At 40.1% G+C, this 24845-nt stretch overlaps 1 protein-coding gene across 1 annotated transcript in view; it reads right to left on the bottom strand.

The window, feature by feature from the left end:
- MAP4K5 (mitogen-activated protein kinase kinase kinase kinase 5) overlaps positions 1-24845 on the bottom strand; it is an 83408-nt gene that overhangs the window by 13605 nt on the left and 44958 nt on the right. Inside the window, exons 7-27 of the mRNA XM_054028118.1 lie at positions 23665-23712; positions 23519-23561; positions 22468-22540; positions 21196-21327; positions 20596-20658; positions 18610-18691; positions 17811-17927; positions 17394-17472; positions 15740-15798; positions 14337-14404; positions 10172-10214; positions 9296-9506; positions 8422-8519; positions 8247-8288; positions 7763-7847; positions 7595-7674; positions 5786-5846; positions 4139-4141; positions 3940-4054; positions 3717-3775; positions 325-428 (exon numbers count right to left, since the gene is read on the bottom strand). Of these exons, the coding sequence (XP_053884093.1) occupies positions 325-428; positions 3717-3775; positions 3940-4054; positions 4139-4141; positions 5786-5846; positions 7595-7674; positions 7763-7847; positions 8247-8288; positions 8422-8519; positions 9296-9506; positions 10172-10214; positions 14337-14404; positions 15740-15798; positions 17394-17472; positions 17811-17927; positions 18610-18691; positions 20596-20658; positions 21196-21327; positions 22468-22540; positions 23519-23561; positions 23665-23712 (1665 nt within the window). The remainder of the gene's footprint in view (positions 1-324; positions 429-3716; positions 3776-3939; positions 4055-4138; positions 4142-5785; positions 5847-7594; positions 7675-7762; positions 7848-8246; positions 8289-8421; positions 8520-9295; positions 9507-10171; positions 10215-14336; positions 14405-15739; positions 15799-17393; positions 17473-17810; positions 17928-18609; positions 18692-20595; positions 20659-21195; positions 21328-22467; positions 22541-23518; positions 23562-23664; positions 23713-24845) is intronic.

Here is a 24845-nt window from a genome sequence, read left to right as displayed (position 1 = left end):
CACTTCACATAATTCATGCTCTTAGTTTTTGGAGGTCTGCTACTGCTAGGACTGGGTTTGATCCAACATCTTGTGAATCAATGCAAAGAGTTTCATTGATTCCCTCAGGCACTGGATCAGCCCTAGAGCTAGTAAAAGCTTGCAGGGCCAGATTTTCAAGTGCTTAGCATCCACAAACAGGACTAGAAAGGGACGCACTTTCCATCATGAAAACCTGGAATGGTTCACACACTTTCAGAGAGCTTTGTTTATTTCTAATAATAGTTGAATGATTAACATGGTGCAACAGGAAAAGGACATATCTTGTAACTGGGTAAAGCTTACCTTTATTAACATGAATTTCTGCATTGGTTCATACCACTGAAGTAAAACAATTCCAGACTGCAATGCTCCACAAAGGTATTTATGTCCTGTGTATGGATTTCTTACTATTAAACAAAAAAAAAAAAAAAAACAGAACAATCCACATATCAAATAGGGTTGGATTTAACAGGCAATCACGTTTCAAGTAAAACTGAAAATTACAGCTATTTTTACAGAGGATTCAAAATTTAAAAAACTAATCTTTTTGACTTTAGGTTTATTATTTGGTGCTGTATTAAAACGTTTGTTCCATTTATTATTGTGTTAACTTCCAAATGAACTAGAGACAAAATTATCTATTTTGCTACATATGAACATAACATAACCTGTGGACTAAGTCATGGAATGTTACTGAAGCAAACAGCACACCTGTGCTAGACAAAGATTTGTTTCTAGAGGAGCAAGAGAGAGTCAGGGGCCCGTTGAAATAGAAGGAAGATGGGAACAGCAAATTATAAAAGAGCCAACAATCTCAACCAAATCACCTCTTCCTCTTGTAAAATTTCTCAATGCCCCAGCGTTATTTTTTGTTTGTGTTACTGCAGCACCTTAGAGGCCCCACCTAAGACCAGGGCCCATTGTGTTATGCACTGTACGTACACAATGAGAACCCTCACCACATTAGTCAGTGCTGTAATCCTGGTGCTGCTAGTCAATGTCATCCTCACAACAGCGTTCTCTGTTACAGATGCTTTTCCTGACGCTTAGCAACCCCCTTCATCATGCTGACATCAGCAACGGCCACAGCTCCTTTCTCTTCTTTGATCACACAGTCCCATTGTTCAGGAACCGGGGACTGATGACCTTAGCTAGTCTGTGCCTCAGATCCCCATCTGTACAATGGGAATAACAGCCCTTCCCCACCTCACAGGGTGCTGTGAGGATAAATACATTAGAGACAAAAATGCTATACAAGAGCTAGTGCAGTGGCTCTCAAACTTTTTTGTACTGGTGACCCTTTTCACATAGCAAGTCTCTGAGTCCGACCCCCTTATCAATTAAAAACACTTTTTTATATATTTAACACCATTATAAATGCTGGAGGCAAAGTGGGGTTTGAGGTGGAGGTTGACAGCTCGCCACCCCCCATGTAATAACCTCGTGCCTCCTGAAGGGTCCTGGCCCACAGTTTGAGAGCCCCTGAGCCAGTGTAACCCACACACCTCCTGGGTGTGGTGTTTTGTCCCATCTAGTGGCACCGAGGGGGGGGGGGGGGAGAGAGGGACACACACACACACCCACCCATAACAGCCAGTTGGTTTTTAGCTCATGCAGTAGAGGCTCATGCACTAAGCTCCAGAGGTCCCCGGTTCGACCACTGGGGTCTGTCGGCGTTACACTAGGTATTACAGCAGAACCCTGTTTATCTGATCTAATCGGGACCGGGGCCAGATCGGATAATCAAAAAACCAGATATTCCAGAGAATGGGAACATGCAATGCGGCATCGCCATCTAGCGTCCACAGGAGAGATTGCCCGCTTCTGGCCCTGGAGTCCTGGTCATTAGGTTAATGTGGGGAGCAGGATACTGGAGGGTCAGATAAATGGGGTTCTGCTATATTAATACTTGTTTACTAGACGACTCTTTTCTTCCTACTAATGAAGGCTATTTCCCTGGACAATTACTTATCAAGTACAATCAGAGTACGCATGTGGATTTTAAAGCACTTTCAAATAATGGCTCTTAAACCAGAAACTTTGCTCTCAGGGTAAAAATCTTCCCGCAGGAGCCCTTGGAGAATCAGGGAGAGAGCAGGGAATGTGCACAACACACCTTCTCAGAAAGCACTGGGAGTGGCACTCAAACGCTCAGTCATATTTGGGTTCAATGGCCACAACATGTCACCTTGAGTCAGCCAGTTACTGTGACATCAGGCTGCCTGCAAACACCGGCTTGCCACAGAGCCCCAGTCCAGCTGCACATATACAGGTGAGTCTGGCTTGTCACCTTGGCTTGAGCCACGTTGTAAAGCCAAGTTCTCCCCTAAATATATTTTAAAACACTGCTTCCCCAGAAAGGGCAGAGGGTGCTGATGAGTAGGTGAAACCAATCTCTAGCAGGCAGTATCAATCTGAGGAAGATCAGACTCATAATTTGAACTCCATGTGTCTGCGTGAGGGAGGCGATATTTTAAGACAACAACATTTTTACAATTCTTAAGTTCCACTGATTTTCAATGACATAAGCTCTTAAGTGCACAAGTCCCTTTGGAAAAATTTACTCCAAAATTTAAAAAAATATGTGTGTTTATGCAGCACACACAAGGGTTGTAAGCGCGCATGTCAAATACAGGTCAAAGTGATTCTTAATCAGCTGAACTACACCTCCCCCCACCACATACACCTACAAATAATAACTGGTCCTTTACCCTCATGTTTGCTAGTTTTCCATCTTCAACCCATGATGCCCTATGCCACAACTTTACCCTGAATGCGCCACCCTCCTAGGGTCAGAGGATATTTCATCTTTCATGACCAGTCTTTGGCCTCTTTAGTGAGGCTTAACAAGAAGTTTCAGAGTAACAGCCGTGTTAGTCTGTATCCGCAAAAAGAAGAACAGGAGTACTTGTGGCACCTTAGAGACTAACAAATTTATTAGAGCATAAGCTTTCGTGGACTACAGCATCCGAAGAAGTGGGCTGTAGTCCACGAAAGCTTATGCTCTAATAAATTTGTTAGTCTCTAAGGTGCCACAAGTACTCCTGTTCTTCTTTTAACAAGAAGTGTCAGTCAGTGATAGTGGTTACTGACAGGGACACTTGTCCACTTGGACTTGACTAAGACCGACCAGCACATTTTTTAATATAGGCCTCTGCCCATCCCACAGGTAGTAGTGACTGTGGTACCACTGACCTGGGCCACACTGACTGGTGATTTGGGGTAAAATACTGGCCCCATTTAAGTCAACAGCAAAACTTCACTTGATTGCACTGGGGACAGTAGTTCACGTGTGGTAAGGTAAAGCTAGATTTGCAAGGTACATTTTAAGAGGTTCAGCGGGTGATGCATGTTTATGGGCACTGGACGAGAATGCTGATGGTAGAAGAACAGTAGGCAGAAAAAGAAGATCTTGGATGGATGTTGTTGTATCCTGGGTGGATCAAAGGCCTATTCATCCACAAAGAGATTAGAAGAGGATTGTACCGAATGGACTACCAGGGTTGCAAACCTCCAGTCATGGGGAGGTCACATAAGAAGAAAGTAAAGCTCAGTAATTCATTACCAATCTCCTGAGCTATCCAGGACCCACATTTGTATTATGTTTATGATGATTAAAAATAAATCTGAGTGCGAACCACTGTTCCAGTAATAAAAAACAAGAACAAAAATCAGTAGACTGAATGTTCACTCACCTATGCAGCATTTGTGGCATCCTTTTGTATCAGGAATCTTTGTTGTTAAGGCAAACTTCCTGGAATAACAGAGTAAGTTTAACAACACACATTAGTGACCGATATTGAAAGCCTTTTATGTTACTGATTCATACAGACATACATCAGAAGCATAAAGGATAAAGTAGTTTAGAACTTGTGTTCATTTTTCAGAATTGTCTAGAAAATAAAGATATTTTTGTACCTTGGTAATATTTTGTCAGGGAACCTATGAGTCTGCATATGAGCAGCAAATCCTGTTTTTTTGGCTTGTTCAAACAAAGCTATTAGGTTATGGGAGTAGAGCTGGAACGTTTTTCCTGTAAGACAGAAAACTGATTTGTATCGTACATACGCACATTAGATAGAGGTAATTTATGGTAAAAATACATAGTGATAATTACCTTCTAAAAAGGCGATCCACAAACATGTCAAAAATAGAAGCCAAGCCAAAATGTAAAGAGAAACAAATCGTGATTAAAATGACAGTGCATCAAGTGGGGACATAATTCCACTATTACAGTTAAGGTTTAATAAGATCATTTAAGAAAATGTGTAAAACAAATGCACACACTAAATTCTAGGTTGTTTTTTTGATACAACATCAAGGCACTGATGTGACTGTATCAGGCCAGAACACTTTCATTAAATTTATATAAATATATATTATTAATATTGGCATATCAAATTGATATTGATCTATGTACAGATACCTGCAATCACTCAAACACAATGCATACAGCTAAACAATCTTGAAAAAACTTTTATGGCCTATATAACCACTCTCCCATGCCTGGCAGTAGAAGCATTAATTCACACAAGGAACAAATATTTGATAATGGGCTCTTCAATCTAGCAGAGAAGGGTGTAACATGGACCAATGGCTGGAAGTTGAAGCTAGACAAATTTAGACTGGAAATAAGGCAAACATTTTTAACAGTGAGGGTAATTAACCACTGGAACAATTTACTAAGGGTCATGGTGGATTCTGTGTCACTGGCAATTTTAAAATCAAGATGGAATGTTTTCCAAAAAGATCTGCTCTAGGAATTCTTTTGGGGAAGAGCTATGAACTGTGTCACAAAGGAAGTCAGACTAGATGATCAGAGTGGTCCTCTCTGGCCCTTGGAACCTATGTGCCACCAGCCTTCTGAAAACCCATCCTGGACTATCATGATATGACTTGGATTACACACAGAATCCTATGTCTAAAAGCCTGATCCTGCAATCCGTCTGTACTCAAAATTAAGATCGGCCTTGGGCATCTGTTCTGGATGCAGAATTCTTTTATCAGGACAGGAGGGAAAACCCCTTGTTTCAAATCATCTACAGTTAGGACAAATATAATAGATAAGAATGACAAATTCATTATTATTCACATGCGCACGCACGTTATTCCTCCTTAACTAAGAACTCTTCTTGTCCTCAATCATACCTATTTTCTGAGTCAGTGGGATGTATGATGGGGATGACTGGGAAGTTCAGAGCCATTAAAGATGGCACCAAACTGCAATGCACCAGGGGAATGATTAGACACTGCAGCTCAATTCTTAGAAGCCCTTTCCACCCCTCCCCAATAGAACTGAATGTTGGCTTGATAGTTATTTTAATAGCGGAACACTGTCCTGAACTTGGAACTGCAATCTCACAGGCCAAAAGCAGGAAAAATTCAATATCCTTCTCCCGCTCAAACTGGGCCCTTGGCATTACTCAGAACAAGCGTTGTATTGTGTGGTCTAATCATCAAACTCCTAACCTTTCAGGGAAAAAACAGTGGGAGGCCTCAGATGCATTTAACCTAGTGTTTACAAGTTTGATTTTATAAGCTTCCAGCCTTACAATCTATGAAAATGTCTTGTGTAAAGCATTTTCAAAGTAAAACTTCCTATATGGAAAAGGAAAACAGAAATACAGGAAACAGCACATTATTCTCTTATTCAATATAATGTTACTGATCTGCATGGAGCACACAGGAAAATATCCTGTAACAAGTGAATGCTTTGTGTATTTTCCCATTATGTACAGTGGCTTTTTTCTTAACATATACATACCTGACAACGACATTAAAGTATTATTGATAACATACAGCCAGCTACACTTTCGGGGAAATAACTAAAGGAAGAAGCAGAAGATATTTCCATGTAACAGAGAGAAACTGAATTAAAAAAGAAATATACATGGGTTAATACTGCTGGGTCCCCTGATCCATTTCCTCAGGCCCTGTTCATGCCCTGCTAATTGTCTCTTGATGAAGTCTTATGATGACGCTGACATTCTCTCTGTCAGGTTCATTCTTCTGTATCTCAGCTGTACCCCTTCTTCCCCTTTCTTTCTAAAACAGCTTCCCCCACCGTTACACCACCAGCACCCGATGAGGCGCTTCCATCTTTAATTCTCCACCTTTAACGCGGCTGATTCAGAGATCCCACTTCCACTACCTGCCTCTATCCTTGTAGCTCACCTCCACCCTTCCATGTTTCTTTTCATTTTCAGTTCCTTCTCCAGTACCTACTCGGTCTTACCTTCCCCTATGCTTTCAAGCATGTTCTTGTGGTCCACTAACTTGTGAAAGCCTTCCCTCTGTTGTGACTGTATCAACTTCAAGTTCCTCATTCTTACCATCAGATCCTACCCAATCTTCCTCTCATATCCTTCTGCTTGCCCAGCACCCCCAAACCATCTGGCCAGAGTGCCACTTTGTCTTTCACCCACACTTCGCTTTGTGCCTTCGATCATGCTGCGCCCACGGAACAGCCTCTCTTTTCCGGTTTGCTGAATACCTTCTCTACCTTACCTCCTTATGACCCACTCAGTGCTAGAATCCATCCCGTGCTCTCCTCATCACAGTCTCCTTTTCCTCTATCAGCCTGTGTTGTGTTTTGTGTCTCTGGGGCAGAGACTGGGTCCTTGCTAGGTTTGGAAAGTGCTGTACAAACCTACAGCTCCATATGACAACAGCACTAGCACCATCTAGACCAACTCTACCCCAGACAGAGGGTTCTTACCTTTCCCTCCCTCTTCGGACAGTAACAGTAGCAAAGCATAAAAATACCTTACAGTAAGTCTGGCAAAAATTGTCTCCCTCTTAAGGCCTGGAGGCTATTCCCCACTAGATAACTTCAGATAGGCCTAATATGGGGCCTAAACCCAAACGTATAGCTCCGTGAGGCCCAAGCTGAGGGTACAGCAAATCAAAGAAATAAAAAGGACTATTAACATCTTCCTTCCTGGTTGTTTTTAAGTTAGAGGTGACGAGTGAACTAGGGACGTTTGCGTGAGCAATGGGGTGCTTAGCGACAGTAAGCAGTGGGCCAAAGCACAAAAGGAGATGGGGTTTGGAAGGAGAGAGGCAGGCAAGCAGGGGAGAAGCAACAAGGGGAGCTAAAGGAGCAAGGGGACTAGAGGAGGAGCAGCTGGCCAGCCCATAAATATTTACCAGCTGCGGTTGTGCCAGCTGGACTAACCAGCAGCGGGGCTGCATCTGCCTATGGGTCATGCACAGCGGAGGAGAGGTGTGCCATCTAGTGGAATCAAGATGAAGGAAGAGGCAGGCTGGGTAGCAAAGGAGAGGAGGCAGGCCAGAGCAGGGGGATGCAGAGCCAGTTCTGAGAGAAGAGGGCTTAATACAGGTGGAGGGCTCCATGCTATCCTTTGATCTGAGCATCTCATCAGCACTGTCAAAAAGATTGCCCTGAAAGTCAGGGATTTCTAACGTTAGGACCAATGGGATTTGACTTGATGTGGCCCTGCTTACACAACAAAGCAGAACATCCCTATCAACCCCCCGCTAAAAATCACAGTGTTGGTGTTTCGTAGTATCTGTCAATTATAGTCTGCCTGTACAAGACATTGATAATCACCTGTTCCATTGTTGCTTCGTGAAGTTCATTCAGATTCAACGTATAAATACCATCTTCAGTTCCAAAGATAATATACTGATCTAAAAAAGGAGAGAAATTGGCTTAATCTGAAAGTACAATACTGGTTTTGTAGCAGGACTTAAAATACAAAGGGGAAAGCGAGCCTACCTTTAGTATCAGGATGTATCCATGATGTTGCACAGTTAATCTTCAAAGGGCAACCATCAAAAACTTTTGAAAAACATGCTCCCATCTAAAAGAAACCCAAATTTAAACCGGAAACAAGTTTGCAATGTAAAGAGTTTATTTTTTAGTCACCTATTTAATTACATGCCAGACACATGAACAAATTAGCCTTCCTTTCTTCAATCACACAAGCCTATTTTAATATCACTTGACACAAGAAAACCTTCATCTTCCCCAAGAACACAACAACACATCCTATGAAACTTCTCTGTTTGGCCAAATTTCTACAGAACACCATAGATACAAATCCGGAATAACATGAAAGCTTTTTAGTGGCTGTTACACTGACAGCAACACTGAATTCTTTTGGTAATAAACTAATTACTAAGAGTATAAAGGCAAAGTAAGCAGAAGGATAAATAAAATTGTGCTCCCAGTTATTCTTATTTTAAATGAGATTTCTTACCAGCACCTTTGGCGTCGGCGGTAGACCATTGATCGCTGGCTTCTGTGGGGAAAGAGAAATTGTAAAATGATTCACACTAGTTTAAAATTCTACACCAGAGTCATGTGCGTGTAATCTATACAAATGAAGTCACGTCACTGACCAATATTTAACAGCTACAGTACCAAATACTTACTGGAAAGTCTCTTTTGTCTTTTTTACGTGGCAGCTGGGGGACCTGGTCAGAACCTTCTGCATTCTCCTCAGTGAGTTTCAGCATACTATCCCCATTTCCTAAAACAAATCCCACATGCATATCTGATATCCAAATTAAGTACAATAATTTTGCTGCCTACATGCCTTGTTCTCTTCTCTGCAACATAGATAATTAATCCTAAAGAAGAGGGAGGCACAGTTCTGAAGTAATCGTACATTAATCTCAGCCAGCTGAACCTTTTCAGAGGGAGCTGCGGAAAAGGGGCCAGTCCAGCTGCCCAGTGGCTAGGGCTCTTCACTATCGAGAGAAGCCCGTGTTTGTTGTCATTGCAACCTGCTCAGACCGGCGGATGGGAGCACAGTGGGCCAACACAGGAATGGTACTGATTGGTTGCAAAAGAGATTCCATTCAGCAACTCTGTGCCAGCAGGAAGTTCCCTGACCTAGGCCTTTAGGGTATGAACCTCCAGGGCACAGAGAAAGCCCAGCACATGTGACAAGGAAAGTCACACTTCAGGAACTACTTCTATTACAATCATGTTTTGCTTAAAGTCAAGTTGGCTCCAAAACATATTTCTTTTTATGGGAAACAAGTCACTTTCTGAAAATGTAATTTAGAGAGACGAGGTGGATGAGGTAATAGCTTTTATTGGACCAACTTCTCTTGGCAGAAGGTACAAGCTTTCAAGCTACAGGCACCTGAAGAGTAACTCTGTGCAGCTCAAAAGCTTGTATCTTCCATCAACAGAAGTTGGTCCAGGAAAAGATATTACCTCACCCACCTTGTCTCTCTCATGTCCTGGGACTGACATGGTTACAACAATACCGCAAACGATATAAATTAGGTTATTTACCCAAGTCACTGTATCTAGCTGTAAGCAGTCCAGGGCTGCTGAGACTGCTAGTCATACCAATGGGGGACGGCTCAGCTTGAGGTCCACATGTTGGAATGCTCTGTCTCCTATGAGCTGGCGGCGCTCTACACTGTGAATCTGGAAAGTGTTTTATTGTCTGAGACTTCTCATCATCCGCAAGGCTTTCCTCAGGGTAATTGTTTATCCTTGGCTGTAATAAATAAAATAGGTGGGGCTTTATAAAATAAGGTTCATAGATTCAGACTTTAAAGCCAGAAGGGACCATTGTGATCATCATGTCTGACCTCCTGCACACTGCAGGCCACAGACCCTCCCCCACCCACTCCTGTAATAGACTCCTAACTTCTGGCTGAGTTACTGAAGTCCTCAAATCATGGTTTAAAGACATATGATGATTTTTCGGAGGCATAAAATTATTACATGCTAGCTTTTATGTAGAAAACGTATCACCATTCTAACAAAGAACGTTGACAGCAGGATAATCTATTATCAGAATTATTCTTTTCTTGATAGATTTTGAAAAATAATGACATAGTGGCAGAAAGAATAATGGTCAACAGGACATACCACACATATACCACGTCCCTTCAAAAGGGAAACTACCTAAAAGCCACTTTTACAAACATATATGGGGCCCAGTGACACCCAATATAATCAGAAAGTTCAACAGGACTGTACAGGGTGTAGGTCAGTGCAAAATATGGCCCATCACATGAAGTCCAAGAGCTATGTTTCCCTCCAACTGTTAGTAAATTAGCTTCTAAACTTATGAGCAACTAGAAAGCATCAGGCTGAAGTATTTCATAGAATGTCATTTATCAGTAAAGCCTTCTTTAAAACATGGCAGAAACTTACCTTAGGAGGTAGTGGTGGTGGCCCTGCTCGCTTTAGGGTTGACCTAAAATAAAAAGGTGCAGTAGCATCTCGGTTATTTATACAAGCACAAAACACACAGATAGGTTTGGCTGAAAATATGAAGTCTGTGGAAATAAGGTGAGCTATGTGCATAGAATAGATTGTCTTTTCATAGCTTGACACAAAAACGGGTTAAAGCAGATGGACAATACAAAGAGGATCAGAAAAGCAGGTTAATATTTGTTAGTGGTTTCTTTTTTACTTAAATTTACATTACACTATGAAAGAACATAAAGACAACTGTGCAGTGAAGATGACTTGAAATTAGCAGGATTAAACAGATGTTAAGGTAGCTATTCCTTTGGGGTGATTACCCCCACTCCCTTAATTCTAACTCTCTTGGTTACTCAAGAAAATCCCTCCTGACAATGAAAATGTTACATTGCTGGATCAGCCAGTAGGTTAGGACACAGAGCAGAGTTCTCCCAAGTTCCTTAAAGTGACAAAAGAAACTGTCAGTTGTCTTCTAATAATCATCCTAACACCTACTGAATGTGTGGTTCAAATCACAAAAAACCCATAGCTATCTGACATGGCTTGCAGATTTTGCTCAAGAATGATTAAGTACTGGAATAGCAGGGGTGTCGTAGGGTGGGGGGAGGGGCATTGGAAGAGCTCTTAGGGACCCTTGTACATCAGCTGACTGTAGTAGGCCCAGCTCATCATAGGAATATTATCCTCTCATTCTCAACACACAAAATCCCCTTTAAAAAAAAAAATCAGAAGCTTTCTTGCACACCCCATAATATTTTATTGAGGGCAGGGGAGAGAAGAGAGGATGGTACTTCTATCTATACAGGGCTTTCACATGTTCTCTTGATGCTTGTATACACAGTGAAGGGTGCGTTACATTTATGAGTACCACTAGTCCCTCACCGTCATGTGGGATAAATACAACATTTTCAGAAAAGGGATTTTGCCAGAACCTTAACCGCTTAAAGAAAGAGCTATAGAGAATACAACTGAAAATGAAGGTGGTTCACTCACTCTTCAACATCTTCACTGCCATCGCCAAATTTTGTGCACGGTCCCCTAGGTAAAACGTTCATAAAATTAAGAGGCCCACTCTTAAGTTGTATGAAGATCAATGCAATCAAAATTTGATTACTGCTGTACTTCACTTTGACATTATACGGTAGTATCTACCAGCCCATCACAAACACAAAAGTACCTTGCTCTTATTCATTGTGTTAAACTCTTTTTTTTTTTTTTTTTTTTCATTTTGCATTTTCTTTCCCCCCTAAACTAAGGAATAGTTATTTATGTTCTCTTATGCTTGGGTATCAGAAACTAGTCTCACACCTCCATCTACTAAGTATATTAAGGCACTGTTGCAATGTCTAATTAGGTGCACTAACAACGGGAAATGGAGAAAGTTAGTGAAAAATGCAGGGATATAGTGAAGATTTTCACAGACTGTTTTCTTGTTACACTGTTAAATAGTTTTCTCTGTCTGCAGGGTCAACAGAAAAGTGCAGAAAAGTCAGATTTTTAACCAAACTTTTAGATTTCTCAAAATCACCAACTTTCTAGCTAATTTTACAGAGTAGTAACTTCAGTTTATTTCACAGATATGGTTCTAAATAACACTACATTGTAAACATTCAGTTGCTCAAAATCCATCAACACTAATGCTGCTTATGCACTCAGAGAGAGAACTATTTTGGTGATGGCCTGTTATGATTAGCTAATCTCAATTATGCCAGTGAGCTCAGGGAAGGACAGGCCTTTTTTCTGGAGGTGGAGGTGAGAGTCACAACTTGCCTGTCGCAATTTTATTTTTTTAATAATCAGATGCAGTTTTCTGCAAGGCTAGGGGAACAGGCTGGTAATCAGAATCCATTGGAAAGATACAGTTAGCACAGGGAAATACTATAGGTTTGTTTGTTTGTTTTTGATAAAATATGGTGGCATCGAACATTCCGAACAATGGTGGACAGACTCCAATACCACAGTATCCATCTTTCTATGTGCCTAGCTCTCTCACGTCCCCACTAATGAGTATGTTCTGGAAGGTTCCATGAAATGCCATGTCAACCGGAAAAGAAGATTACAGGATCCATTTACATAACTATTGAACAAAAGCCTCTTAATAAAAACATAGCACACTGTATACTAATCAATTTCCCTTTGAGCTGCTTCTTCTGAGTGGTCCCAGAACAGCTGCTAATGAAACTAGGACTACTGCCCCAGACACTACTGGGGGGGAGGAGGAGAGGAATCAATTATCCCCAAGTCATTACCAGATGTGTGCACTAAAAAGTTACTCATGCGTAATGCAGAAAACGGTGCACAAAATAGTCATTTTTAAAAAGTTAAATTATAGATTGAGAAAGTATCAAACCAGTTCAATCTTGCCTAAGCACAAATGGCATTTGTCTTGTTTACATAAAACTAACCCGAGTCAGCGTATAAATCAGTGTTATCTCTGGCATGGGCCAAACCACAGAAAAGCAGTCCACCCCCTCTCTCAAGCCAGCCTTTTCTTTACCATTATGGCACTATCCAGAATTCCCTGGCTCAGAAGGGCTAAGCATTTCCTGTTTACCCTTCTGAGAAGGAACTGAATTCCAAGAGAATGCCAGAGAAACTCACTGTCCTGGGACTTTACGACTGCCCCCCTTCCAGTCAGAAGCATCACTTCATAAACATGTATACCCTTGTTACAGCTGTTCATAGCTGCTTTTGATGCAGTTTTATATATACAGCCTACATTATACAAAAAGCCACAGCATTACGGAATCAAATTCATATCCACGGGTAGTTTTGAAGAGGACACAGAACTCCGAGCTTTCTGGAGTGTGGTCCCACCCCCTCCAATCTTGGAGATTCCAGCTGCCCACAGAACAGCTTCGTCAGTAACATGTAAGGCTTTTCAGCCCTAGCTAGCCAGTGTCACGTAAGCAAAACAAGAAAAGGGGGAGGAAAAGGAGTTGTTCCTGTTTCTGGGGAGAAGAGGACAGACCAGGCCTACAAAACGGCTTGAATTTTCACTATTGAAGGAGCGAAGATGAGAAGAAAACAGAAAATAAATGGAAGGATAAACTGTCACACATTTAAAACAATGGATTTATTATACTTTGCACAACATGACCGGCTGGATTGCGGAACTGCAATGTTGAAAATGAGCTATATGCTAAAGGTTATCTGCAAAAGCTAAAAACAAAAGCATATTGTGCACTGACTGCCTCCAAATAAAGAAGGGAGCAAGGGATTTTTCAGCCTAGCAGTAATTTAAACTTGCAGAAGAGACCATTTCTAAAATACTCTCTTTCCTGTTTAGCTGGATCATTCAGCTGGTAATACCAAGCCTGCTTACTTTTTGTTGTAACTGCAAAGATCAGCTTTAAAGCAGTTTAGCAGTGTGCAGTAAAAGGAAGCCCTGTGCAGCTACATGGTCAAATTCAGCGCTAGCTTCAACAGAGTTGTGCTCACTAAATTTCAGGGATACAGTAAGTTGGGATTTAAAATGTTGGGGAGGTAAAAGCTAAATTGTTAACTGACTGTACTGTAGAATACACTGCACCTATAATGGACACATACCACAAACACTTAAGTAAAAATATTTGCAATTTTAAAAAGCCAAATTTTTGAAAGTCAGTTCCTCCTTTACTTACTTGCAAAGACTGCTCGTCAGCCTTCTGCATGCGCCTTGCACATGGTGACATCAAAACCACTCACCAGTGCAGGGAGTGCTGCAAGGCCCATGCAGAATCCTGAACAGAACCCTTTGACAGGCAAGTAAAACAAAACCTGATTTTAGTTACCGTATTTTGTTTTAATACATAGTCTACATATACGACACCTTCCCATAACCAAGCACCCAAAAAATCGCTGCTCCTCTTTCACAGGGATCAAAACTGCACAGAAGTGATTATCCTTGCCCGGATGAGCTGACCACCTGGATCACAAGAACTGCGCTGCAATACTGTATATAACGTGAAGTCCAAATCATTTTTACCTCTACTTTGGCCTGTCTTACTTTATCAAAGGACATAAAAATTAGAATTAATCAGTTCATGGTTTTGAGGTTTTTTTAAGCACAATTCTGTTTTTCTTTTCACTCAATCAAAACTCTGAAAACGCTATTAAATTATGTACATACTTGCTGCTGTTTCCGCCATCAACAAAAGGATTCCAGTGGGAAGCAAAGTCTGTGCCTGCTGCCACAATCTGAAGATGCAGAAATTTCAGTTCAACAATTTTTATTGAATTGAAAGAAAATCTTCTCTAAACATATTTCCATAACATCCTGGGGGACTGGGGAGGAAGAGAACTGCAGAAAATCATCACCCATAAACAGTGGAACTTCAGTTCCAAAGTCCAAATGTTTTTTACAGTCTGATTATGGGGGGCGGGGGGAGGGGATTCCAACCTTCCTTTAATTTGGGCTTGAAAACAACACCTGGAAATGGCGAAGAGCCCAGGTTCAACAGATGACAAATGACTGGTACAAACTGGATAAGGAGAAAGCTTTTCGCCATGGGTACTGGTGTAACAGATCACTGCTACTCTTGGGGACCATGTTTCCAGAATGAAATCCCATTGTGACTCACGGAACTACAGCTCTCTGAGGGTGGTTACCCCCCACCCTGGCCAGCAGGCATTGCACTGCACTCTTGCTGAACTCCCAGTCCCACCAATGCCTTTTCACCAGTGACTGGTGAAGGAGCTCCTGGTGAATGCTGTTAGTGCAGCACTCGTTAAAGTGACTTTAGACTTGTTAAAAAATTAAAATTTTCCTCGGGAATCGAATCAAATCAACCCGCCTCCTGCTGCCGGTCATAAAAAATTATTGTGAGCTGTTGCTGCTTTATGTAATCGGCTTGGGTCAGTTGTTCCCCACTAACTTCCCCTTCACGGACGCGGTTAACATCATGAGTGTAGAGGTTTTTTTGTTCAGTGATTAAGCCCCAAAGAGACAAAGCTGGGAAATGATGCAAATTTTTGCCATGAAAAAGGCCCATCTGGCCAACAGGAATATGGCTTTAAACATCCGGATCCTGATTTTCATAATGCTGAGCACCTGTGTCTCCAACTGAAGTCAGTGGGAGCTTTTGGGCCTCAGCACTTATGAAAAACAAGGCCCATTGCCTCCACAGCCGTACTCTACTCCAGACAAACGTGTGTTGGCTGGAGTAAACAGATAACTGCTGAGGGTTAAAACAGCAGCAAGAGGCACACAATGGAGCAACATGGCTGGGCTCTGAGTAACAAAGAGCAGAAAAAATAATATTGTCTGGTAGAGAGATCTAAGGGAATCAAATTCAGAATCTCTTTTCACATTCCTACACTAATTGGTGCATTTCAAGTTGCACATGAGGAAGACCCTCCTCATGAACCATAGAAAGCAATTCATTTTCTTCAGAATGTGGCGACGGTCTGAAAACTGATAGCTGTCTTCTTGTGACTCTCTTTATACTCTGAATACATATTACTTAACAGAGTTAAAGCATAAAACAATGAGGACATTGTGATTATAATAAACGATGGAAAACCAAGTCCTACCATTTCATCCCGAGCTTCTGTTTCCTTCCGTAAGGGAGGCTCAAATTGCAGCTTGTCAACTGCAAAACATCACATTTTCAACTTTAAAACATGTAACGTTCTACTGACACCCTCTTTTAAAGCAAGCAGCATGCTGTAGCATACAAAAACCCAAAGTGCACACTGCAGTGTGACACAACGCTTCATTTTAACTTGCCTATAAAATTCTAAACTCTTTGAATCACGCACATTTGTTTTTAGAAGTCTTCAATGTCTAAATATTTGTACCGGCAATGTATTTGTTATGAAACAACCCGCAGAAAATGAAACTGAGAAAATAGCAGTAAGAATCCCCATTTCACGTAGTCTAAATGCACGGGCACTTCTCCAAACACAGAGAAAGCCAGTTCCTACTTCAAAGGGCTCCAAAATTTCAGCACTTTTCCCCCACTCCAGCTGAAAGTGACCGAATAGCGTGTCAACACTGCCTGAGCTTAACATACACCATAGTCAGTACAGTACATGTGACCATAATATTTATGGTCACATATCTAATAATAATAATTTAGTTTCCATGGGCACTTTATGGTCACATAGCTAATAATATCTACTAATTATTTAGTTTGTAAGGGCACTTTTTCAAACACAGAGCAAGCCAGATCCTGCTTCAACAGGCACCAAATTTCAGTATTTTCCCCCCACGCATTTGAAAGTGACCCAATAGCGTACGAATGCTGAATGGAGCATAAGGACTTGCACTCCTTTTGAGTTTAACATACACCATATAGCCAGTACAGCAGATGTGACCATAACAAGTGGAGCACCCTCGAGTGGCTAGGATGAGATTTAGCTGACCATCAATGTGAAAACCAGCATGAAATCAGAGTGGAATCAAATTGCCATCTACTTTTCTATATTCTCCCTCGCCAGTGAGGGCCAAGACATCTATGTGTAAGAACATATTCTTCCCACTATAATAATCAGCTTGATCTTCCTGTTTAATGCTTCTATTAAATTATTATTTTTTATGATGCCAGTAGGTATTCAAAGTTTGGCACCACGCCATGGCAGAGAGAGGCTGAGTACAGAAGAAACAATGCCCTGGTTTTATAGAAATGTTTGCATCCTGCAATGACATGAAATGAACTAACACAAAAGTATGCAAGTTTCAATTTTGGTTTTGGAAAAATACTGTGGGGGAGGGATAGCTCAGTGGTTTGACATTGGCCTGCTAAACCCAGGGTTGTGAGTTCAGTCCTTGAGGGGGCCACTTAGGGATCTGCGGCAAAATCAGTACTTGGTCCTGCTAGTGAAGGCAGGGGGCTGAACTCGATGACCTTTCGGGGTCCCTTCCAGTTCTATGAGATAGGTATATCTCCACATATTATTTATTATTATTACTGAGGAGATTTTTTTGTTTGTGTTTTTTTCTTTAAGTGTGCCAATGGTAAAAGTCAAGTATCAGAGGGGTAGCCGTGTTAGTCTGGATCTGTAAAAAGCGACAGAGTCCTGTGGCACCTTATAGACTAACAGACTTATTGGAGCATAAGCTTTCGTGGGTGACAATAGTAAAAGTGTCTCTCCAAGGTTTGCTATAAAAGAGTGACACAGACACCCTCCATCAGGAAAAATAAACCAGCACCACAAAATGGGAAAAAGCACATTAGGGACTTACAATTTATCTCTGATGCTGTTCTTTCCGCTCTAGCATTCCTGTTTGTAGAGCGAATGGTGTGGCGAATAACAGAGTGAGGCTGTTAGAAACAGAAACATTACAATTCAGTTATAGTGCCTTCACCTTAGATCTCATACCATAATTAAAGGGAAAGAAGAGCTATTATAATGGGGGACACACTCTGTTTCCTACCCATGATACTTTTATTGCCTGCACACAAGCCCCTTGTACTTGACAGCAAGCTTAACCTCAACTCTGTGGCAAGGCCTCCTGGTTTCTACAGCACTGCTGTGCAGCAGAGTAGAATAATTTTTCAACCCCTCTCTGAAGTGAGAATCTACCTTTACAGAGTGAAAACAGGAGAAGATTTTTACACATCAGCTTTTCAAAACAGGAAAAATACAAATATGTTCTCACCTCAAAATCATCGTCATCCGTTTCACCGTAATGTGTATGGTTTTCAGGATTATTTACTTTGTCCAACAGCTCAACTGCTAGAGATCTCGAGAGACCGGGTTGTCCTACAAAACTATGCTAAAAATCACAAAAAAATAATATGTTACAGTAGGTTTAATAGGAGGCAGATATTTAACCCTGTATGTCTGGGCTTCAAAAGATTAGCCTTCTTGTTTTGCAAAACTTTATAACTGACACTCCAGAAAATCTTTTTAACGTCGCCTGAGCAAGTACGCCTCTACAGCATGCATCTGTTTTGGCCTGATAGCATTATGCGTCACTTGCAATTAGAAATTAAGACCCTAGGTGTGCAAACATTGATGCATTTGCTTAACTTTATGCATGTAAGTAGTTCCATAGAGTTCAATGGGACTCTTTAGGTGAGTAGAATTAAGCATTCGAGTAAGTGTTTTCTGAATCAAGGCCTAATTTTGCCCTATGGGGTGATTAATAACCAATCTATACAATTAATTCTATCAAACTGGGGCATACTGTTACAAAATGCCAGTCTTTGGACAATTCAAACTGGACTTATCTTGCAGTGTAGACAGGTATCTTTATAAAATCTTGCACCAAATAAAACTTTTGTATATTCCATGAGATTCCAATTTCACTTTTGCTGCGTTTGCACCATTAAGCACACTTGTACAATAAGAGTATGAAACATAGCCCTTTTGGTGCACTAATGACTTCTTTCTCTGTGAAACAATAGATTTAGTGGTGACATTACAAGTTCTGACTTTTCTTTTTAGACACTTACAGTAAGGAGTCTTTCTGCAGTTGGTCTCTTCTTTGGATTTTTTGTAAGTGCTATTTTGACAAAATTATGGAATGTTGATGACCTTTACATAAAAAGACAAAGAAAAAATTGAATACTTAAAATCAAGTTAAGTTTTTCTGAAAAGGAAAAAATAATGGTCACTTTCAATGTAACTGCTATATAAATGGCAAAACATCTGCTGAATTAGAATCCTGCTCAAATATCCCAAGGCATTTCAGATTTATACCATTCTGCTGCTGAGTTAACTAGAGGGAGATTACTACTACTGTCCCTTTGGAAAAAGCAGTCAGAAGATCAAATTCCATTTGAAGTCTTATGGCACTAGATAACAGAAATAAAAATAATATAGTGAATTAGGTATACAGCAAACCCACAAAATCCAGGCCAGTCTGACACTCCACATTATCTCATGTCACCAGGAGGAAAATAAAATGCACAATGGGGTTAGATCAGGAGAAAGCATCAACCTCCCCTTTCAAATGCATGGCTGAGATTTTCAAAGCAGTTCAGATGATTTAACTACACCTCTTTCTTTTAAATTAATGCAAGATGTGAGGCTAAATCCCTTTGAAAGTCTCATCCTACAGTTTTTACTTGTCTTTCTTGCACATGTTTATTTTAACATATCTTCAAGGGATATATCACCTGAATTTGATGATTTTCAGGGCACGTTGCAAAACTTATCCCTCAGGCGTTTGGTAATAAGAAGGAATTGGAGTGGTGGAGGGCAGGGGGGGCTGATGATCTGCTTCTTGGAGGTGGGTTGTACTGAACTGTACTATTGCACATCGAGTTTTATTTGTGATGTGCTTTTAAGTTATGGCAAGAATGCCTAGAGTATATGAATAGGTACTCTTAGCATGTGCACAAATCACATAGGGGGTGGGGGGAGAGAGAGAAAGAGGTGCAAAGTGCAAAGTTTAGTGCAGAATGCAATTCACAGAAGGATATTTTTCCGAGTGATAAACAATTTTAAGTATCTGCCCGCAGCCATACTGGCAGAATCCCCCTCTCAAAGACTTAAGGAAAAAAGGACAGTTACTTGGTCACCAGCAGCATTCTAAGTACATAAATGGGATTAACTGCTTCACTACAGCGAGTCTTGATCACATGCACAGTGTCTAATTGCTAAATGTGTGTTCTGGAAGGAGATTTTTTTTCTCTCCAGATAGCAGCCCAGAGGGAGTTTTCCTTTTCCTCTGGACCAGCAGAGGAGGAGCAACAAACATTATGTGGGCCTGTCCCACACAATCAGTTTCCTGCCATTGCAGAAGTGTGTGCACCACTGGACCTTGGTCCTTTCTGTTGCATTTGTTTCTAGGTCCCCATAACATCAACTCATTTACCAAAAAAAAATAAAAAATAATAATCCATCTTGCTTGCTGGTCCATACTGCAGATGTCTCAGCCTAACACACTTCATCCTAAGGGAAATCATCTTTCAGGTCACTGGAATGAAAACTAATGCAGCACACTTTTATCAATGGTTTTCTTCTTCCACAGAGCAATATGAAATTAATGTCCCATTTTTAGAGATAGATTGTTTTAAAGCATGATTTACCAGGGATGAATTATGTTCCAAGAAAAACTTCTGAGTTTGAGCAAACAAAGATAATTTTTTGGTCACTGCAGAAGTCATAGCAATTTAAAAATTCATGACCTATACTAAATTTAGCCCTGATCCCGCACTGAGAGCTTCACAGTTCAGATTTAATGAGGCGCTGCATGAACAGGGAGTCCATTCGCATGGTCCTCATTCCAGGATCAGAATCTTTTGCTGTAATTAAGTATTTTGTTTAGCAGTAAGAACTGAATTTGAAGGGACAACACATGTATAAAAGTACCAAATGTGCATATGTGTTTGCAGGTTGAGGGTATATGCTTATGAACTGTTGACATAAATAATCATTCACGTGATCTTTAAAATATGCATTGAACGAAGGGAGAAAATTTTTACTTGACTTACCATTTTGCTTTTTCCTTGAGCTTTGGAGGTTGAAAGTTACTTTTAGACATTAAAAACAAAGCCCTAAGATAAAGCAAACATAATAATATTATACAATATGAAAATAATTCATTTTATTCTAATATCTTGAGATTGAATAAAATACTGTACGGAGTAGTTCTATTACCCTACAAGAGACAATATGAGCTGATGAAAATCCAAATGAGTTCTGTAGTATGTAACATAAAAGATCTTGTAAGAGACAAAATAAAGCTGTTGATTTTTTTAATTATGGACAGTGTTTTTGAAATAAAATCTGTTTATTTTCATGGATAACCCTGCTAACTAGAGGGCTACCATAGACTGCGGGAACTAAAACACTTACAAAATGTTGTGTCCTTAAGAATCTGACTCTACATCTTTAAATCAAGCCTGGATGACTTTTACAAAAGGTGTGGTGCACTAAAACAGAAATTATGGGCTTGATGTAGAAATCCCTGGGAGAGGTTATGAGGTTATAAAGCCTGGGTTATGCAGGACAGACTCGACGATTGTAATGGTCTCTTATGGGCTATGATTTAAGAAAATGCTTGAAATGAGCGAGTTTCGTGATCAGCAGACCTCATTGGATGAAGGTCAAACATAGGTGGCTGAAGTTCTCCAAGTTCGATTGCTGTTATGCCAACTGCCCAGATATCACAGAGTTGGTTGTAACCGCCATTCTTTTCCACTGCTGCAACTTCTGGGGCCATCCTTTAAATGTAAAATCATCATTTGATTACACATTATACACCATCACTTCCATAGCATCTCCTTCGACCTGAGGATCTCAAATCTCTTTACATGATTACTGTGGAATTCATTTCAAGGCAAAGGGCCTACACAAAGAGTGTAAATGGGGCCTGATGTGATCCTCTGCACTGGGACGAATTCCTTCCATTAAAAGAACAAAGACACAAGGGGTAAGTGTCTTGGCCAAAGTCATGAATTCTGTAGCAGAGCCAGGAATAGAACCCAAGTCTTGTGATACCCAGTCTAATCCTCTAACCGCAACACAATCTTTCTTCCCTCAGTCTGTTTTCTCTAACATGAATACATTATGCAATTTTTTGCCATTTCTAATACAATATGCAATTTAAAAAAATCTATAATTTAAGTGTTTTGTCTATATTCAGTCCTCGTTATGGCTATTACGCTAATGAGGGATCTCTGTATTAAGGCAGTGCCTCAATTCACTGCAGTTAAATTTGCATTTTTATACAACCCAAAAATTACGAAGTTGAAAATGTCTGGCATTTCAAAGCCTTAAATAGCAAAGACAGTTTTGAAACAAAAATAGCTGAAATGTGCTTCTTTTCACTATAATGTCCCCTGCGTGGGGGAAACCCAGATGCCCACATTTAGGTTTTGTCAGCAGAATTTTACTTAAATTAATGCTTATATCCAAGTATTGTAACACATGCCTATATATACACATGTCACTAATTATGATCTTAGACAGCACTTTCAAATGCTTTGTCTTTGCTCTTAAAAAGTTTTTTTGTTCACCTTAAAGATATAAATATTATGTTTTTATATTGGTGAGAGGGAGAGGAATTACAGCACCGGACCAAACTCCTACCATATATACGAATAACATTCAGCACTGTATTAGATTGGCAAAGGTGTCAACCATGCTATTAGCATCACATGGTTGATGTTACAGTGATATTATAAAGCAACAAAATGACAATGTCATATCTTGCCCAAGCACATTACTAAAATCAAAAAGTTTAAATAACTATACTATGTCTGTAGTTAAAACATATCTGTATTTTAGAAGCTTTAGTTTAATTTGTAAATACTGACTTCACTTTGCAAGTAGTCATTCTATGAATCAAAGCAATTTATTACCAGTAAGGGGTACCAATAAAAGATTTTCTCTTCGCAATGGTGGCTGTTATTTTTGCTGCTACACCAAAGTCAGCTGTAAAACAAAATTACATCATCATTACATTTCCTAGAGATTGAATGTTCAATGAAAAACCAACAACACCCTAGGAAGTTATTATAAATCAACAAAACACACACATTCCTAGGTAATAAAATTAAGATAATTGTTTACAATGTTAATCTCTCAGGTAAAGAAGAGCAGAAAATTCTAGCCGGAATTTTTTTTTTTTTTTGAATGTCTGGAAATTGAAATTTAGGTTTCTTCAAACTGCCTTAAAATGGACCCTGTTTCGCCACTTACCTCCACCGGTCTTATCACACCATAACTGAATCGTATCAGGACATAATATTATGTATTCTAATTAATATATACTGGGGGGAAGATAGAATGGCATTGTAGTTATGAGAGTGCTGTGTCAATGAGGAAATAACAGGGGAGATGTTTTGTTCGGATTGTTAGGACAAGAAGGACTCTCTGATGATAGCAGAGCTACATTGAACGCATGGTTTTATGTATTACATTGTTTTACTGTATTTACACTATAGTACCTAAAGAATTGTAGTCCACATTGTAGGCAAAGGATGTCTGGCCAGTTGATAGAAAATGGGTATCCATGTGTGATCGGAGTTAAAGTTGTTAATGGAAACTCAACTATGAGGTTTCTAGGCTTTCAATTAAAAAATATATATATATTGTGTCCTCCTAATACATTGCTTCTGCACATCCACAATGGAGAAGTGCAGTTAGCCATGTGGCCACATACATTTCTATATGCTTGCTTTACATATCCTGTTTAGTTAAATACAAGATAGGAGAAAGGAGTATTCATATCTCATACTCTGCTGATAGTTCTCGCCAGAGTGAACTGTTGTGTAGCTACAATGTAAGTGCAAAAGGTGTCTCACTGAAACAAAGCATCTGAATTGGTACCTTAACTTGCCACCTTTTGATTGGTTCAATTAAAAAACCCTCATTCAGTTTCTATTTACTAGTAAATTCAACTGAACTTACCTAATTTTATATCTCCATGGTCTGTTAGCAGAATATTTGCACCCTAAAACAAAACATGCAAAAATTAATATGCTAAAATAATATTTGGAACATTTTTCTGCATTACAAAGTATTAAATTAGTCCCTGAAGTTTTAAGTGACCTTACCTTAATATCTCTGTGCATTTTGCCCTTCATGTGCAAATAAGCAAGACCCTACAAGTTAAAAATAAATCTGTAACTCAAGTTTGCCATGTTAACATACTACAAAACATAACATTTCAAATTGGATTTTTAACAGTTCAAACTCAATTTGTAGTTTTAATTAAAAACTGAAAAAATGAACATTGAGATTTTGAGAAAATGCATCCATCACTTCTGCTCCTCACCACTCCTGATTCCAACACCAACACATGTGCAGACTTTTTTCAACAAGTTATATATGTAGCATTTTTGTTATATTTTTAGCTTCAAAATGCACCTCAAGAGGCATAAGATTTATGACTGAAGCCAATAAAGTTTATTTACTTCTCAAGCCTAGAAAGCTTTCAGCCAAAGTTTGCAAGCCTGGGTGCCTAAATCCACATTTAGCTCATAAATAAAAGTGGACTTGTTTTCAGAGGTGCTTAATGCTGGAATCTATCACTGAAAGTCAAAACACGTTCTGCAACACCAATTCTTACTGCTAGCAAAATATTAGCTAAGAGGTTAGGAACAGAATTGCCATATCAGATCAGTTCGTTGGCCCATTTAGTCTACAATCTGCCTCTGGCAGTGACCAGTTCACCAATGTTTCATAGGAAGGTGAAAATGTCTTCTATGGTTCCCTTACACAATTATATATGGATGTATAGAGCATGAATGGTAGAGTTCCTTCCTGACACAAAAATGTCATGATCAGCTTACACAATGAAGCACGACGTTTCACTATCTATAGACTCATAGACTTTAAGGTCAGAAGGGACCCTTATGATCTTCTAGTCTGACCTCCCGCACAACACGGGCCACAGAATCTCACCCACCCACTCCTGTAACAAACCCCTGACCTATGTCTGAGCCACTGAAGTCCTCAACTTGTGGTTTAAAGACTTCAAGGTGCAGCGAACCCTCCAGCAAGTGACCCACGCTACAGAGGAAGGCGAAAACCCCCAAGGTCTCTGCCAATCTGCCCTGGAGGAAAATTCCTTCCCGACCCCAAATATGGCGATCAGCTAAACCTTGAGCATGTGGGCAAGACTCACCAGCCAATCTATGTTGTGTTGGCTTACATTTCTATAATTAATTATAATAAAATGAACCAGAATTTTAGCAGTCCAGCCATAGAATTTTTCCCTCTACAAAACATTTGA

Source organism: Malaclemys terrapin, chromosome 4 (assembly GCF_027887155.1).
Source record: "Malaclemys terrapin pileata isolate rMalTer1 chromosome 4, rMalTer1.hap1, whole genome shotgun sequence".
Lineage (NCBI taxonomy): Eukaryota > Metazoa > Chordata > Testudines > Emydidae > Malaclemys > Malaclemys terrapin.
The sequence above is the reverse complement of the archived record's forward strand: the minus strand, read 5'-3'. Positions and strand labels throughout refer to the sequence as shown.